General features: G+C 42.1%; 2 protein-coding genes across 5 annotated transcripts in view; one reads left to right on the top strand and one right to left on the bottom strand.

Annotated features, from left to right (window-relative positions):
• Nucleotides 1-4320: 4320 nt before the first annotated feature.
• LOC121192305 (cell division control protein 42 homolog) lies at nt 4321-13742 on the bottom strand. The gene is made up of 6 exons (XM_041053934.1): nt 13671-13742; nt 11729-11833; nt 8117-8189; nt 7715-7824; nt 7412-7609; nt 4321-7132 (listed from the first exon to the last, which is right to left on the bottom strand). Exons 2-6 carry the CDS (start codon nt 11831-11833, stop codon nt 7043-7045), a joined length of 576 nt encoding a protein of 191 aa, XP_040909868.1. The 5' UTR covers nt 13671-13742; the 3' UTR covers nt 4321-7042.
• LOC121192304 (gamma-enolase) overlaps nt 9932-17732 on the top strand; it is a 23351-nt gene continuing 15550 nt past the window's right edge. The window contains exon 1 of one of the 4 annotated variants that reach the window (XM_041053932.1): nt 9932-9951. Coding sequence is in view for 2 of the 4 variants with exons in the window: in XM_041053927.1 (XP_040909861.1) it covers nt 12758-12777 (20 nt within the window). In the remaining 2 variants the exon portion in view is untranslated. Of the gene's footprint in view, nt 9952-11677; nt 11936-12621; nt 12778-17084; nt 17143-17732 lie in introns of those variants that run through there. The other 3 variants (XM_041053928.1, XM_041053927.1, XM_041053931.1) reach the window with 3 other exon arrangements.

Below are 17732 nucleotides of genomic sequence, written 5' to 3'. Positions count from 1 at the left end.
CACACACACAAGAACATACACAGACACACAAAATTACAGGCTAACGGGTATTCATCCACACACACAAAAGTGCATGCAGCCACATGTACACACCCAGAGACACGCACGCACACATAAAAGTATACAACCACATAAATAATGACACACATGAACAAGAACACTGGGGTAGAAGAAAGTACACAGCACACACAGAACCATGGACACAAAGCGACACGGAAAATTAAAAGGACAAACACGAGATTTAGAGTCAAACACAAACAGAAATAAACGTTACAGATGAAAAACAAACTAAATTTAAGAAAGACAAAAGCTAGACACACAAAATGTAACATACAGACTCAAGTACATGAAAGTGCAAAATATACATCAAAGAAGATAAACAGACACACAAAATGAAATATACGGTATGAGTCACCATGTGTTTTGTAACCCTAAAGGACACAAACACAAAATTAAACACAGACAAGAGGAGGACACACAAAACAAAAGTTACGAACACAACACAGACACACAAAAGTACACAACCAGTAAACATACATACATGAACTCAGACACACAGAAAGAAATACACTTTGAACAAAAACTCAAAATCAAACACACAGGCATGAGGTGAAAACACAAAACAAAAGATATGAACACAACACACAGACACAAAAGAAAACATGAAAAGACCTGAACACACCTGACGCACAAAATAAACTGTAAAGTGTACAACATGACCCATATATGGACACAAATACACACAGGTGGACGCACAATGACAGATAACAAACACAACACAACACATAGGACACAAAAAGACACACAAAAATGCAAAATGAAACACGTCCAAACTCAAAAGTGTAGACACACAAAAAGATGAACACCCTCAACAAGATACCACATTACACTCACTAATACACAAAAATCCACACACACAAAACTACAACTCTAAACCCAACATAAACACAGACACGCAGAAGTTCACACACATAACACATTAATACATTTACTGCATGACCACAAAGACAGACTCACAAACGATAAACACATCGACAGCTGACACTGACATATACACACATTAATACACAAATTTCATAAAACAAACACCACACAGAGAACACATGACATGAACACTATACACAACATAAACAAACACGCTAAGTGCCATAAGTGTACTGCACACCATCAAAGACACTACTACAAAGGCTGAGACACAAAGAATTCAGAAATCAGTGCAAACATATACACAAAATTCATTACACAAACACAGACCACAGAATACACAATCCAAATACAGATATAAAACTCTAAATTACACACTAATATGTTTAACACTTGTGTTCAGAGTGTGTCTTTGCATGTTGTTGTGTTGTTTCTTTAAATTCAGCCATAAACAAATGTTGTGTTGTTGTTCAGACTCAGCATGAACAGGCGCGACACACTGGTTGTCGTCCTCCCTAATGTATCTTTGTTTAGGCAAAAAGTGTGTGCGTGTGGCTGCATGAGCTGCATGTGTGCACGTGTACACATGTGCATTTGTGCACGTGTGCGTCCTCCGAGAGAAGAGAGAGAAAAAAAGGAAGAAAAAAGAGAGAGAGGTCAGGTTTCTATCCCATGATGCACCTCTTCTCCCCCCCTCACTTCCCTCCCTCTTCTCCAGGGTTGCCCGTGGCAACGCACTTATAATGAGGTCAGATGGACATCCAATAATATTCACCAGCCAAACCAGCAAGCGGCAGAGAAGGAGGCGCCCTGGGACAGACAGCAGTCAAAGTGTCAGAGGCTGAATCAGCAACAAGACAAGATGGCTGCCACAGAGACACAATAAGTTGGCACTGATTCATCAAGGCACACAGAGTGGAACTGAAACTGATCTGGCATCAGTTCATTCACTGTGGCTCTCACTTTCATTCAACCTACAGGTTAAGTAAGTTTGAAAATGCAAGACATCTGACTGTTAGTTCAGTTACTGTTAAAACACAAAAACTTTTTTTTTAAAGTTATAAATGTACTTTACAGTATCAGAGACAAACTCAACGCACAAACTGGAGCCTGTGTTGTTTTGCCAGTTTATAAATATTGATGCATTAATGTGTAAGCTGCATTTTCATCTTGTAACTGGTTAAGATTGAGTCAATTTTAACTCTTTTTTATATGAATAGGTAGTTTAATATGTAACAACCCATCAAATTTGACCAGATTATCAAAATGTTTTGAGATGAACAAGTTCATCTGAAATGTAACCTACAGTTAAAGAGAAGTAGTGAAGTAAAAACACCCTCTGAAACACAACAGAGGAAAAGTGTAAAGTAGAACTCCAGTGGAAATAATTAAGAACAAGCATCTCAGAACTGAAATGAAACCGTCCCTCAAGCAGCCAAACAACTCAACCAGGTTTTCAGAACCTGTTAAATGATTTTCATGCCACAAATCAAATGAATGGAAACCAGAGGCTTTGTGTGAAAAAAATACATTTTTAAAAAATGCAAATCTCCCAAACTTAACAACATCTTGGCCAAAAAAAAGCAGGAACTCGCATTTCATCAGGGTCTCAGAAACCAAACACTAAGTTCTGTTTTACATCCCAGAAAATTCAATTACAAACTTAATTTCACCAGGTATCTCATCAAATTCATGATCTTTTTTAGAGATATTTACAGTCTGATGAGGGTCATAGCTGCTGAACCTGCGACAGTTTAATGGGACTAAAGAGATTAATGTTCACCAACAGAATACAGGACAGTATAGAAAAGTATTTAAAACACTTCTAAGCCCACGACCTCCGTCTCTGACCCTGAGTCAGGCGAACACACAACCAGCATCAGAAACACACATGCTGCACACAAACTGCGTTTCTCATGTGGGCCCCTGATCTGCGGGCCACTCTGCTGTGGGCCCCTGATCTGGGGGCCCGCACAGCTGTGAAATAAATGTAGAGCAGCAAAAATGTGAATATTTACCTGCTAAGCTGTGGTGGAGCATAAAGTGGAAATGTTTAAGAACATTACTGAAAGTAAATCTACTTAAAAACAGTAAAGCCAGCAGCTGTGTAATGGGATTTTTCTTTTCAAACTCTACAGTAAACTAACTCCTGCTAAATGGACTATGAGCTCTTAAAATGGTTCAAGTGTGCGTCTGTGCCCGGACATGTGGGTAACCTGGCAGATTATTTGCTTTTAATGTGACAGTGGAGCTAAAATCATGTTCCCAGATTAACACACAGCACCGGGAGAAGTGCAGATAAAACGCCTGTGAACAATTTGTGTTGCGGTGATGAGAATAACTCCCTGCTCTCCATCTAAGTGAGCACTGCGGTTTGGAACTGTTGTGAAATGGAGGTGACTCAGGTTCTTAGCTGAGAGGACTGCAACCTCAAACAAAAGACGAAGAAGAAGAAAGAGAGGGATGATGGGAAAAAGGGGTCTGAAGAGGAGGATGGGGGAGAAAGAATGATCAGACTGTGGGGTAAATGAACAGTTTTTTGTGTTTTGTTTTATTTTTCCTGTTTCTTTAGTCTCATTCATGCTCCATCGCTGCCGTCGGGACAGACAAAGGATCGAGTGGCTCTGATCCTCCATGCTGTGTTGGTCTGAAGGATCCATTTTAGACTGCCAATCAAAATGAACCCTGATCATTTACATACTGTACTCTCTGAGGACCCTTCAAAACCAGTGGAACAGCTCCCCCTACTGTTCACTGTAGGGTACTGCATTAACCCTCCAGACACCAACCATGTCAGAGGAAAGAAATAGTTTTACATTACATAAATTTAGAATATATTTATATGTTTTTAATTTTTTTTGTATTTTTCTGTGTTGTATTTTGCTTCCACGCGAAAAGCACTGCTGCAGGCGCTACAGTCCCAAGGCACAAAAAATGTGTGTGTGATGTGTCTAATACCAGGTTAAATTTCAAGACTGAAAAAAACAATTATTTTTAAAAATAGATTCAAAACCAAAATAGCTTTTCCATTGCTGTGGAAAGAAGAATATGCAAACTGTCTTCTACTATGAAAAGACGATAAAATTGGAATCCTTTTTACATTGGAGGGTTTTTAAAAGTCAGAAAACACAAACTCTAATTTAATTTTCTAATTTCTAACTCATTTTATCCCTGATACAACAAGACTAGGCAGAATTTTGTTCATTAAAAGGGCGTTTTATTTCAAATAAAGAATAAAAGAAAAACAACAGGCAAAATCAACAGGTAATCGGGTGTGAGTTACCAAATGAAGATGGTAAAAAAAAAAAAAAAGAAGAAAAAAGTGGAGCAGGGGAGGAAGAAATGTGGCTAAAATTTAAGATCAGAAAAATAGAATCAAGTCAAAGTGAAACAACATTCAAGTACTGTTTTTATTATTTCCAAACACCCACTAGTTCCAACATTCTTTCAATACAGAGCAGATTTTTCCACGTCTGTAATTATTGCTTCAGCTGTTATTAAGCTGTTTTTTTTTTCTGTCATTAGAAGCTTATTATCAGGATCGTTTAGTTTGACAAACCAGGCCAGTGATTCTCACTCAAGCTGTTGGCACTCAACCATCAAGTAATAGTACAAAAAAAAAAAAAAACAAAACAACTAAAGTGTCCAAAAAACTGCTAAAATAATGTCCCCCAAGAAACAATAAGGAGCAAAGAAAAAAATATAATACTTGTAATCATTCATACATTATCAGAATAAACCGTCATCTCCACAAAAATGGAAAAAATATATAAGAAAGTGGAATTTTAGTTCATTTTAATGGGGAAATACCCTCAGTTTAAAGATCTGAACTGTTGTCACCTTGGCACAGGACAATCAGTGTTAGAAAACATGAAAGACGCCCTCTCTCTCTCTCTCTCTCTCTCTCCATCTATCTATATGTATGTATATATATATATACATATATATACATATGTATAAATGGAGAGTATATATGAAGAGAGAGAGAGAGAGAGAGAGAGAGAGAGAGAGAGAGAGAGAGAGATAGAGAGAGGATTTTCTGATGGACAGGGTTTATTTGAAAATGACGACAGCAACGTAAAACGAATCCTCACAGTCCAAACGTCTGTGAAGCTGCTTAAACACACCGGATGGTATAACTCATGGCATCATTATGGATTCAAGTCTAAGATCTGAGGTTCGATCGTGTCAGCAAACGCTGATAGTCTGCTGCTGGCCAGAGAAACAACACAGATGAACCTTTAAACTGAGCGGTATTCCCCTCTAAGGCCTCCAGGAGGTGCTAACACACCTACGAGCACTTGAGGTTCCAGTCGAGTCAGGAGCAGAGAGAAGCAGGAGTGGACAGTTTATGAGGAGGTGGTGTGTGAGAAATGTTTGCTACCACAACAGCATCAGAGTAGAAAAGTAGAATTCAAAGCATAAACTTTCCTGACACGTTGGCCCAGCCGCAAAATGAAAAATTTAAGGATTAAAAGAAGCATTTCACACAGGATCTGACTGGTTTGAAGCAACAAGGCTGCAGAGCTCTCGAGCAGGAAAGGAAATATTTGAAGGCATTTTACAGTCAACCTCTGTGGCAGCTGGAAGTCTCACTGCACACACACAAAACATGAAGCCACCGTAAGAACTACTACTGTCACCAGCTGATGTCTGAGTAGAACTAAAGCGACGTCCTTTTAACTGTGAACCCTGGGTTTAATTACCACTCGGAGCATTCAACTGAAGACTGATTTTTTTTTTCCTACATAAAACCGTGCAGTTCTGGAGTTTCAGGCTGTTCCAGGCGCCCTTTCTGCGACACAGCAGAGTTCACTCACAATCGAAAACGCAGCGCAGAGGCTTGTTTGTTTGTGGCAAACATGAAATTGTCTCAAAATTTGTGTAGTATTGATTTCTTGATGATAAAATCCTGCGTGTCACACATTAACTGAATACTCCGTGTTAGGTGGTGTGTGGTTCTGAGCTTTCAATGGAGTCTGAGTGATTCAGGACGCGACATGTCCAAAGTGAGACGTCAGGAGACAGAAAAGGCAGCGTGAAGGCAGAGAAAAGGATTTCGTGAAGACGAGGCCGTAACGACAACAAAATGTGCTGTTATGTGCAAATGTGTGTGTCTGTGGTTTGATTACAACGTTCGCCAAATAAATCAAAGTTTCTGTTGTCAGGTGAAAACTCGGAGACTCCAAATGTTAGTGATCATTCGTCTTTCATGCCGACAGACATCTGGAGGAAACCCAACCATTTTATGATCCAACTAAAAGGTTGGAATTTTTTATTTCTGACATCCACACGTTAGCAAGGATGTCGAGTTCGCAACTTCGCTCATCACTCTTGTTGTTAGATTACTGCAAATACGCACGTCGGCATATTTATTTATTTACTACTGCACATACGTGTGTGCATGTGTGTGTGTTATGTCTTTTAGACTGAAAGCAGAAGTCAGTAAAGCTCTACCGAAACTCTAATTTGTCAATTTTGCTCTAAGCAAACCGAGTCTCATTCCACTGATGTGGATGAAGTCAAGTTACAGCCACCGCTCATTAGAAGATTCCTTTTTTTCTTTTTAACAATAACTCTGAAAATCCTCTGAAGGTCTGTTGTTTACTGTTGATCTATCAGCTGAACAATCTACGTCTGCTTTCACTAACCACGTGTTCTTTTTTCACTAAACGTTTTTCACACAGTTTGTACAGTTCCTGAACTTTGAGACTTGAATAATTTGAGTGGAAACCTTTTTGAGAAGGCGGCTGCCGGTTTCCGCTGTAACCGTGACTCCATCCACCGTTTGTATCTTTAAGGCGTCTGAGATTCAAACCTCTCTACTGCTCAACCTGCCTCCTCCTATTAATAAAACCCAGGTTCCTGGTTAGGAGTGTTGTTCAAATGTGTTAGTCGTATTATAGTGACACGCAGCTAGGATGAAAATGAAGCCTGTGTCCATTCCAACGCCACGCCGACATTAAGTCACTATGGCTGAAGGCACTGTTTAAACATGTGTCTACCACATCCACCATCACACCCCCCCTCCCCCCTCCCTTCCGTTCGCCCTCCCTCTGTTCCCAACAGGGTTTATCTCTTCCCCGTCCACCTCCACTTTCTCCTGCTCTCGTGGCGTCTATAGCAGGACACAGCGCTTCTTGGGTTTGTTGTCTGGAGGCTCCAGAGCTGCCAGGATGGCCTCATCAAAAACATTCTTCAGTCCCCTCTGAGAAAGAGACAGAGGAAGAGAGAGACAACAATGATGAGCTTTGTTCAAAGAAAGACAAAACACTGCAATAATATTTTCCGTGTGGCTCAGGTGGAACGGTTGGCATATTACAAAAAACGAGCTGAAAGAAAAAAATTGTAATAAAGAAAAAAGGAAACTCAGACTATTTCCTGTTCCCGACACATATAAGGTCCTGTGCCACATTAAATCAGCCAGATCCAGACTCTTTAAACGGCCGGACCTACAGGTGAGCCGCTGTCTTTCCTCTCCATGTACCTGTGTCAGAGCTGAACACTCCACGTATTTGACGGCCTTGAGCTCACGAGCCAGTTTCTCTCCGCTCTCGCAGGTCAACGCTCGCTGTTTGTTCTTGGCCAGTTTCTCCAGAGTGTTGCTGTCGTCTCTCAGATCCACCTGAGTCCCGACCAGCAGGAATGGCGTCCGGGGGCAGTGGTGTGAAATCTCTGGCACCCACTGGACACAACACAAAACTGGATATCAGTGGCTATTTTTAATACCCAGGTGTTGCTGCTTGAGTTGCCAGAACCTATATGAAAAGGCAACAGGTGACAAACAAACCTTCTCTCTAACATTCTCAAAGGAGGACGGCGATACCACGGAGAAGCAGACGAGGAAGACGTCGGTCTGAGGGTAGCTGAGGGGTCGCAGTCTGTCGTAGTCCTCCTGACCTGCGGGGGGACACACACACAAAAACTTTGATGAACAGGAAACGACAACAAACGCTGAACAACACGTAACAGGTACAGCTAAAATACGGCAACAGCCTTTTACAGCTGCAGCAAGAGCATCCTCACATTAGCTGATGAAGGCGATGAGAAACTCTCTCTGCCGTTCAACTAATGCCACAGGTTACTACAACAAATACTGCTGGTGTTATAGGAAAGTACTGTTACTTCTACTACCACTAATATTAACCCACAAAAAACTTAATAAACTACGTGCAGGCTTTATTTTTTTTACCTGCGGTGTCAAACAGTCCCAGAGTGTACGGCTCTCCTCCAATCATCACTGTCACTGCATAGTTATCAAACACCTGAGAGGAAGAGAGGGTGAGGAGAGAGGGTGGGTGAGGAGGGAGGAGACAGAGGAAGGATAAGAGGGTAAAGGTTTTAGAGAAAGAGAGAGAGAGAGAGCACAAAGGAAGGGGGAAAACAGGAAGTACAAATGTGAAAAGATGTATGATTTCTGGCGTTCTTCAAAATAAAAAAGGAAATAAATTTCTCATTTTTAAGAGACTGGCGAGCGTCCAACACGGAGTTGTTCTGTAATATACTCTTTAACTTAACCTGAGCCTAAACCTACAATCAAACAGGCTTTGAAGAAGTGAGGACCAGACAAATGTGTCTTCACTTTCCAAAAACGTCCTCTCTGTCAAGGCCTGAAACTCACACTGTGCCTCACAAAGATGGAAGTAAAAGAGCACACACACACACAAAACGGTTTCACATCAACCCCCCCCCCCCCCGCCCCGGGGTATTACTTTTGGTTTTATACCTTAACACTGTAAATGAAGCACTAACACTGGGACAAGCGTCATACATACATGTAGTGTCACAAGGTCAAAACAGCAGCAGCCACACGGTCGTGGCTGGTAACGAGCTGGATGCTGGTAAAGGGAGCACTGGGGTGCTGTCTCTCAGTTCACTCCTCCCTCCTGTTTCATCACTCTCGTACCTTCAGGCTGATGCCATGTGCACTAACAAACAGCACGGTCCCAACATGCCTGCTGACCTCACACTCACCGCTTTGTGAGTGTGGAAGTGAACTGAAGCGGGGAGTGTTGTGCAGTCGCCATGGCTGCTTGAGTACACAGCGCGGCTTCGACACGTCGACCTGCCGCGGCCTGCTTTAGCCTGCAGACACTGTTTGATTTTAATGAAGCTCCGTGAGCACAGACAGTTTCCTGATAAGCTACAGGATGTAGCCTGTAGGACAGGAAACTACATCAAGTATTACAAACACAGAGCTTTCAGCTAGGTTTCCTCCTGCATCTGTCCAGTCTCTGTTTAACCAGGCCGGCTCACAGTGTGTGAATGGAAAGGCTGGTTGAATGATGTATGCTACAACCTGACATCCTAACTCCAGGGCTGTGTATCGAATCTCAGGAGCCTTGCCACTAGCACGACGAAAAAAATATCGCACACAGAGGCCAAAGCACAAGTCAGTTCAAGTTTAGAGAGAAACATAGGGCGATAGGTTGAGGCATGGTGGAGGGGTGAGGCATGGTGGAGGGGTGAGGCATCGAGCCACACATACACTCATATGCTTCAATAAACTATAAACTCCAACAGACATGGCCATTGTTCTCACACTCACTCACACACACACAGCAGATACAGTTTTGTGATGATAATATGTTTGGATGGAGCTCAGACTACAGAAGCTGCTGGAAACAGTCTGAACACAACACACACGAGTTACTGTGGAAAACAGCTGCAGCTTCACAGAACAGAAGCCAGACAGTGCTCGTGTTATTTAAAGCTGCGACACGCCAAATAAAACGTTACAGACGTGGCGTTAAACTCATGTACGGCCACATGTTTTCGAGGAATGATTTCCTGGAGGTGACTTTCTCTCATCTTTTTTCTTACTGTTTTAACTGTCAGCTGACGGACAGAAAACAACAGAGAGTTCGTGTATGTTTACTGCCATGAATCTATTTCTGCAGAAGCTGCTCACACTTGAGAAGAATAACAATCAGTAAACATCTTCCTCTACAGCAGAGAAAGAAGCCCTGATATCTGTAGCTGTGCTGAGCGTGGATGCCTACCAGACGGACGAAGAGGAGGACGACAGTGTGTAAAAACATTAGCTCTTAATATTGTTTAAAGGGTGAGCAGCTTCAGAGTGTGATGAATGAAACCATCAGCTGTGATTATTGGCTTTCAGAGGTTTAAGATAAATCTACAGTTTGGCATGGAGCAGCACTAAGGCTGTTACTAACAATAGGAAAACACAGGCTGCGGCAGGATGTTAACTGTGCAATAAGAGGTCCCAAAACAATGGGACAATAAGAAATTATCTATTACATAATTGTTGCTGACTGACCGAAATGTTAAGCAGCTTGGATGAGAGGGAGGTTTGTAATCATTACTGTTACATGGATTCATTTCACAGTTGTTACTAACTTTGACAAGTTAGGGTTCGATGAAAAGTTTGAGAATAATAATATTTTGAAAATTAAGTTGCCCATCAAGAGTTAGGACAGTAGTGATACTGGGGGGAGGTGGGGGGGGCACACAGTCAGACAGGAAGAGGAAGATAAAGCAGAGTCAGCACTGTTGGTTCTGCAATCGTCTGATCAAACTGTGCGGACTGCTGACAGAGCGATGGGGTACCAATACAAAACAGCAGAGAGTTACTCATCGAATCGCAGCCGCCAGCCGGTGAAGCCGCCCATCAATCAGGGAAACCTCAGATATTTCCAGCAGGACGGTGCTGCTCGTCAACGGTCAGTCAGCTGTCTTCTGACTGTCCCAGACCAAAAAGTCAGAGTTTTAAGACTCGATCAGGCTGAGGTGAGTCTGGACCACATTTTATATCAGTCTGCAGAGTGTGTGAGGCCGTGTCCTCATTGTGCTGCTTCATCGTGACACAACACCTCTGAATACCAAAGAATCAAACAGGAAATGTAGATTCAGGCACTTCAGACATTCTGATTCTCATCAAACACTCGGTACCATCATGGAGGCACCTGATTGGTCCCAAATTCATTCTGCAGCAGGACAATGAGTCCAAACACACATCCAGAGTCATAAGGAACCATCTTCGAACGACAAAGAGTCCGGCAACAGATGCTCTGGTCCCCACAGAGACCTGATCTCAGCATCATAGAGTCAGATATACACATACAAATACCCAACACAAACACAGAAAAATATTCACACAAGGCTAAAATCCCAAGAACCCACCCAAACAGCAAGAACCAGGTACTCTAGGAAACTACCACCAACACAGCAAAAAACAAGGTTCTTCTTTTTTTTTGCTGTTCCTGTTTCATAAATGCATGTCTCTGTCAACAGGTAGGATCCAGCTTTAGAGATGCTGATAGGTAGTTGTTACCTTTGGACAGAGTCAAACAAGCTGTTCCTCCCATTTCCTGTCTTCATGCTAAGCTAAGTTCACCATCCCCTGGCTGTATCTTCATACATGTACAGACATGAGAAGGCGTCAATCTTCTCATTTGCCCCAGACCATTTTATTTGAAGGTGAAACCAAACCTGATAACATCTGAAATGTCAGTCTGAGCAGGAAACTATGAGCGTGCTGTTAATACAGCAGTGTTGGTACCGGTTTGCTTCAATGTTTTGTTTTTTTTTTAGTTTCGGTGACAGATCACTGCTCATGTAAACCCACACTGCACCGTCCCTTTGATGTCTGTTCAGTCCAGACAATCTATAAACAAACATGACTTCCTGTGTGACAGGAAAGAGCTACAGGGGCACTGAGTGTTCAGAACAGTACACAGAAAACAGTGACACTCTGTTTGCAGAGATCATGTCAGTCAGGATCAGTTTGCTGCAGTAAATGAAAAGTGTCGGGTGATTTGTTTGTGTTGTTAAACGTACTCACCGTGGGGACGTATTCAGAGGGAAACTTGTTGGTGGTGTAGGAGATGAGCAGGCAGGTCTTTCCCACAGCACCATCACCCACCACCACACACTTTATAGTCTGCATCTGAGGAGGAGGAGGAAGGTAGGAAGTGAAGGATAAAAGAGAGACAGAGAGGAAAAGAGAAACTCACTGAAAACACACTGGAAGACCAAAAGCTCTAATGAGGTGAAGCGATAAAACTTTTGGCTTTAAGAAACTGAGCATCTGCATTTTCTGACAACTTATGTCCGAGCAATACATTAGTCAATCAAGAAAATAACTGGCAGGTTAACTGATAATGAAAATAACACACTAAGTGGCAGGTTGACTGGGAATCCAGGAGCATCTTTAAGCAGACAGAGTGTGAGACGGTTGATGGAAACAGTGGTATCTGTGTAACACAGTGTTTACTACACTCTGGAGATCCTGTGACCACCTAAGCGCTGAGCAGCTCACATACCCAGGCTGCCGCTTCATTAAGGGGGACAATGGTAAAGGGGTATGGTCTGCCACTTCATCACTGGCTCTTTGTTTGGACAGTTTGGCAGTGGCAGCACTCAGCTGAACTCTGATGAGTCAGGGACAAGTTAACTGGTCATCTGCAGGGACGATGACACCAGTTATGTCAGGATAATTCAGTCCACAAAGATATTTTTTATTGCAGCGATTAGTGGCAACCATGTCTTTAAAATGCACTATTGTTTCTCGTGCACACTGTTATCTGCTTCGAGTTGGTCCTGTTTTGCAGTCGCAGCCTTTAGAGATGCAGCAGCTGATTGTTTTCACCACTGGTTCTGCTTGTTTTATATGGATGAACCACTCTAACTGGATAGGAGGTTCATTTTTTGAAATTGAACAACTACACATCAACTATATGAATATCTGCCATGACAGAAAATTAATTGCCAACAGCTAATTGTTTTAAGTAATTTTACATTTTACATTGCCACGTTTGTCGTTTTCAGCAGGATCCAGAGGATTTTGGCATTTTAACAAAAAAGACTTGACATGATGAAACAATTATCAAGGTAGTTGCTGATTAATTTTCTGATAACTGATTAATTATGCTACATTCATTATGAAAATAGGAATCTTCAACGTTTGGTACATTAACATATATGTAAACATGAAGTCGATTATCAAAACTGCAATCAATCACTTTCCTGTAAGGTATGGTGGTGTAGTAAATTTTATCATTACTTCCATATTTCCGCTAACAACTAAAACAACGCACAAGAAAGTAAACCTTCTTACATTCATTTAATTTTGTTTTTTAGCAGTAAATGATGTGATATCTACCTTTAAACAGGTATTACTGCTTTTCACTCACTTCCGCATACAAACTATGGCAATAACTTACAAAAAACACAATGAACGTGTGGCAGGCCAGTTTGTCGGTTAGTTTGTTTGCATAGATCTTAAGTTATTAATGTGCGATGGAACTGCTGGCAGGATTTATTAACGACTAAGTCTTAAAAAGTTCACTCCTACGAAGCTAGCTAACGTTAGCGAAGTTAGGTCGGCAGCTAATGCGAAGTTACATCCGCCAGACCCCCACCCACCCCGTAAAGGCCTGTTTAACACGGGTTTAAAAGAAATACGGCTATAAAATAACACCTTTGAGAGCCACACAAGTTCTGTCTAATAAAAAATAGCCTTGTATTTGCTTTAGTTTATCAGTAAATCCACACCGGTAACTTTCAGCGGAGATTTAACCACACCGGCCAAGCTAGCGGAGCGTTAGCTAAAAGGAAATGGTTTGTTTTGACAGCTGCCGGTTAGCAGAGTTAGCAGTTAGCGGGCTAGCAGTCACAGATTTTTCAATGAAAAGAATCACTCTGAATGACATCGTTGTTTTAGCGGTGATATTTTAGCATTTATCGTCGGTAAATCACACTTTAAAAACAGTGACAGCTCCTACCTTCTCTGTTCGCGGCCGCTGGAGTGCTGGTAATGCTGTGGTACGTTCAGGTGCTTCCTGTAAACTCCCACTTCCTCTAGTGCGGAAGTCGGAAATATGATTTGTGCTATGTTCAAGTTCCTCTGTTGTTGCCACCATGTATATTGATTATATATTGTTCACTTACGTTTTTAAAACAAATATTTCTGGTTAATGGCTCAACTGGTGTTGACGTTAGCCTTTGATCTGTTTGTATATTATATCAATTATAAGCTAATAAGAGTAAACATTGCAAAAACTGGCATTTGCTGCATTTCCATAGTCATTCTGATGCAGTGTCATTCAGAGGCTGATAGTCTCTGAATGACCACCAGAGGGAGGTGAAGCACACCGCTGGTGTTTTCAGGGTTGTAGCACTGCTCACAACACAGACCTACATTTTGGATGCTTTAAGACATCTTGAGGTGCATGGCCTCAATTTGCTGTTAGCTCTGTCCCTTGTCATCTGCTTCAGGTATCTTCATGGAATCTTCATTGCAATCAAGACGCACATCAGCCTGTTGTGTAGAAACACTCTAAGTCATGCATTAAACATTTTTCTTAAGCAAAAATAAATATTATCATCAAAGTATGCATATAGTATCAAAACTGCACTCACCACGCAGAAGAATCTATTTCAGTATTTAAGTACTGTGTTTTATAGTGGGATGTTAATTATTGATGTATTGCTGTGTATGCATCACTTTAATGTTGCATCAGGTAAAGGTGATTGCAGATTCAAATGCTTAATATACTGTCTGGTATTAGCCTCTGACATGTATAAACAGAAGGCAGGAGAAAATGGAAATACAAGAACCTCATAATTGTGTTTAAGTACAAATGTACATACATCTGATATAAACATAGCTTCTGGTATATTGGTGGAAATAAAAGTCAGTTAAGGATCAGGTCACCTTGTGAGTTTCTCAGGTGGTTTTAGTTTAGAGTGTTTAGGATGAACAGTGATAGCATGTTCATCCACTGGGAATCAGTGGAACAATGTGAAAGGCGGAGTTTTATCTGAGGGGTTGAAGTGTTTGTTTTGGCTGGCCTGGCCAGTAGTGATGAGCTGTAGGTGGAGGGAGAAGCTTGCCGAGGGAAAGGCCAGTCGACCTTCAGTGGTAACGTGGCAGAAAATGAGATAATTACAATGCAAAGCACTTCTCCATTACCCTTTCCCTCTGGATGGCTTCTCTCTTTCTTCCACTTCACGAGCATTTCATTGCACTTTGGTCTCCTCACTGTTCTTCTTTTCTTCTTTTTCTTTGTGTTGCTTCCTCTTCATCTCTCTCTTCTCATTGCTCTCTCCCCCTCTTTCTCTCTCTCTCTGTATGTGTGTCTCTATCAGTCGCTCACCCGTGGCTAACCAGGGGGATGGATGTCAAGGACGTTGTGCTGCTTGTCTCCCAAAGATAATCCCATTAAACTCAGGAATTTAATTATAGATTATCTCACACGCTCACGCACGAACAGACATGCACGCACGCACACACACACACACACACACACACACAGGCATACATGCACCCCCAGAAACATGCACACAGGTGAACTTCTGCACATTAACACACATGCATGCACAAAAATGGAGAGCCGAGATAATAGTCACCCATGCAAAGACATTTTATCACACACAAATGTAACACACAAAGACACGCACACTAAACACACACTGGCTTCCCCCCTGTTGCCCTGTCAGTGTGTATCAGTGTCACCCTCCAGTCGGCATTAACAACTTCACCAGTCTGTTTTTAGAGCAGCAAGGACAGAGCACAACACAATTCTGCAGTGTGCAAAGGAAGTAAAACAAAGGAGGTCACAGCTTCACACAGCTCATTTGCGGTTACTGTAAACTCGGTGGTTTACAGTAACCGCCAAACAGGATGAATGTACGGGAATCTGCAGGCGCACCAACAACACTTTTATTATTATAGCTGTGTGCGAAGTGTTGAAGGTTATAGCTGTGTTTAAAGAGGCTGAATGTGGCATTTCTACATCAATAAATCATTATAGCTCCTTTGTGACACTTTAAATTATATAAGTTATTATTAATATAACAGATCAGCGGTGCTCTGAAATGTAATTTTAGTCAACAGTTAAATCAGTAAGCAATACAATGAGCTGCAGGTAACAAGACCAACAAGACTTTATGTTCATGCTAACAGTTAATTGGTGAAATCCACGGATTAAACTAGTATTTCTTTCATCTGACCTTCTGGGTGCACAACTATATACACTATACAGTTTCTGAAAATCTTGGTATTTGTGAGGTATTTTTTGTGAAAATTGGTGAAACCCTAAAATATACATAAACTACAAAGGAAGTTAGGCTGGACCATGCTATACAAAAACAAACTGGGAGGTTGTTCAGAGACATTTGCATGGCTTTGTTTTATACTTCCAGCAGGTGGTTATGATTGACGTTTGGTTTGGCTTAGGCCAAAACACAACTGGGTTAAAAAAAAAAAAACAACGGCTCTGCTGAGGTTGCTGTTGTGGTTAAATGACACTCGGTTAGAGTTAGAGATCAGCTGCAGAGATGAAGCTACAAGAAGCCAGCGCTGGCTGTCAGGAGGAAACAGGAAACAAACAGCTGCCTCTGTGTAAAAGTTTAACGTTTTGTTTGTTTTCATTTGGTCCCAACAAGAGTCGTAATTCCGGCAGCTCTTAAGTCGAGGGCTTTGTGATGTGAACGCCAAACCTTTCCTTGATAGCTTTGGCTGTGCACGTCCTCAGAAATCAGTATCAGAAAGCAGCAGCAGTTTTGGATCGCCACAGCTATGGCAGAAGGTTTTGAAGAGAAACTCATAGAAACAGCGGAAGTTCACAGCTATCAGAGCCCTCACACCCTCCTCTGTTTAGACCCACGGTCACGTTTATGTGTATATTCACGGAGCCATTGTTCATTGACAGTCTTTCCAGTTTCATCTTTTTAGTCATCAGTAGCTCACCTGGATGAGCCAGGGCTTAAGTGACTTGGTAAAAAGTCACTCTCTGCTGCTGCATTGTTTTCAGTGCTTGTGTGGTTTTATGCTCACACACACACACACACACAGGATATCGTCATGTCTGAGTATGGTGGAGTAGGATTATGTAACTGTATATACATCGACTGAACCCCACTGCAGCACCAGAGAAAGACAGGGAGACACAGAGAGAGAGAACCAGTCCTCCCCTCGTCTATTTTTACCTCCTCTGTCGGGTGTCGAGCCTCCCATCCTTATCCCTTCATCCCACCCTCCGTCCATCTCCTCCTTTTTAATTAACCCTCCTCTTCTCCTCCTCTTCCTCTCTCCATCTCCCTCTGAGTCATCTCCCCTCCCCCCTCTGTCACACATCTCACCCCCTCCTCCTCCCCTCCTGTTTTCCTCTCCCTCTCTCTCTCCGCTCTGTCTCTCCAGTATTTTCTCGGTCGCTGTGAAAGGCAGAGCACACACACACACACAGGCGGCAGGTAAAGGCAGGAAACCCTCTCTTCCTTTTTCTCATCTGCTCAAGACGTTTTGTGTTTTTTCCATCCATTGTCTTTTTTTTTTCTTTGATCTCATATTGATCGGCTGCTGCTCAGTGCAGGAAGGATGCAGAGGGATGCTGCTTGTGTGCGTGTGTGAATGTGTGACAGTTACTGTATGTGTATGTGTGATTTCGCTGCATGCATTTTCTCTGATTCTTTTGAAAATGGTTGTCAAGTGGGTCTGTGGTTGTGTGTGTGTGTGTGTGTGTGTGTGTGTGTGTGTGTGTGTGTGTGTGTGTGTGTGTGTGTGTGTGTGTGTGTGTGTGTGTGTGTGAAATAAACAGGAAAGAGCGTGTGTGCATAAAGTGTATGTGTGTATATGTTGGTTTTAGGTGCTACTGTGTGTTTAATTTTGCTTCACGGCTGTCAAATGAGAGAGTGTGTGTGTGTGCGTGTGTGTGTGTGTGTGTGTGTGTGTGTGTGTGTGTGTGTGTGTGTGTGTGTGTGTGTGTGTGTGAAAAGAGGAAGGAAAAGATATGAGTGTCTGTAGCATTATCTGTGTGTATGAGTGGCTCTTGCTGTCAAGTGTG

The sequence above is a fragment of the Toxotes jaculatrix genome, chromosome 13, assembly GCF_017976425.1.
Source record: "Toxotes jaculatrix isolate fToxJac2 chromosome 13, fToxJac2.pri, whole genome shotgun sequence".
NCBI classification, from domain to species: Eukaryota; Metazoa; Chordata; class Actinopteri; family Toxotidae; genus Toxotes; species Toxotes jaculatrix.
Note: the sequence above shows the minus strand (reverse complement) of the source record. Positions and strands in the feature narration are given on the sequence as shown.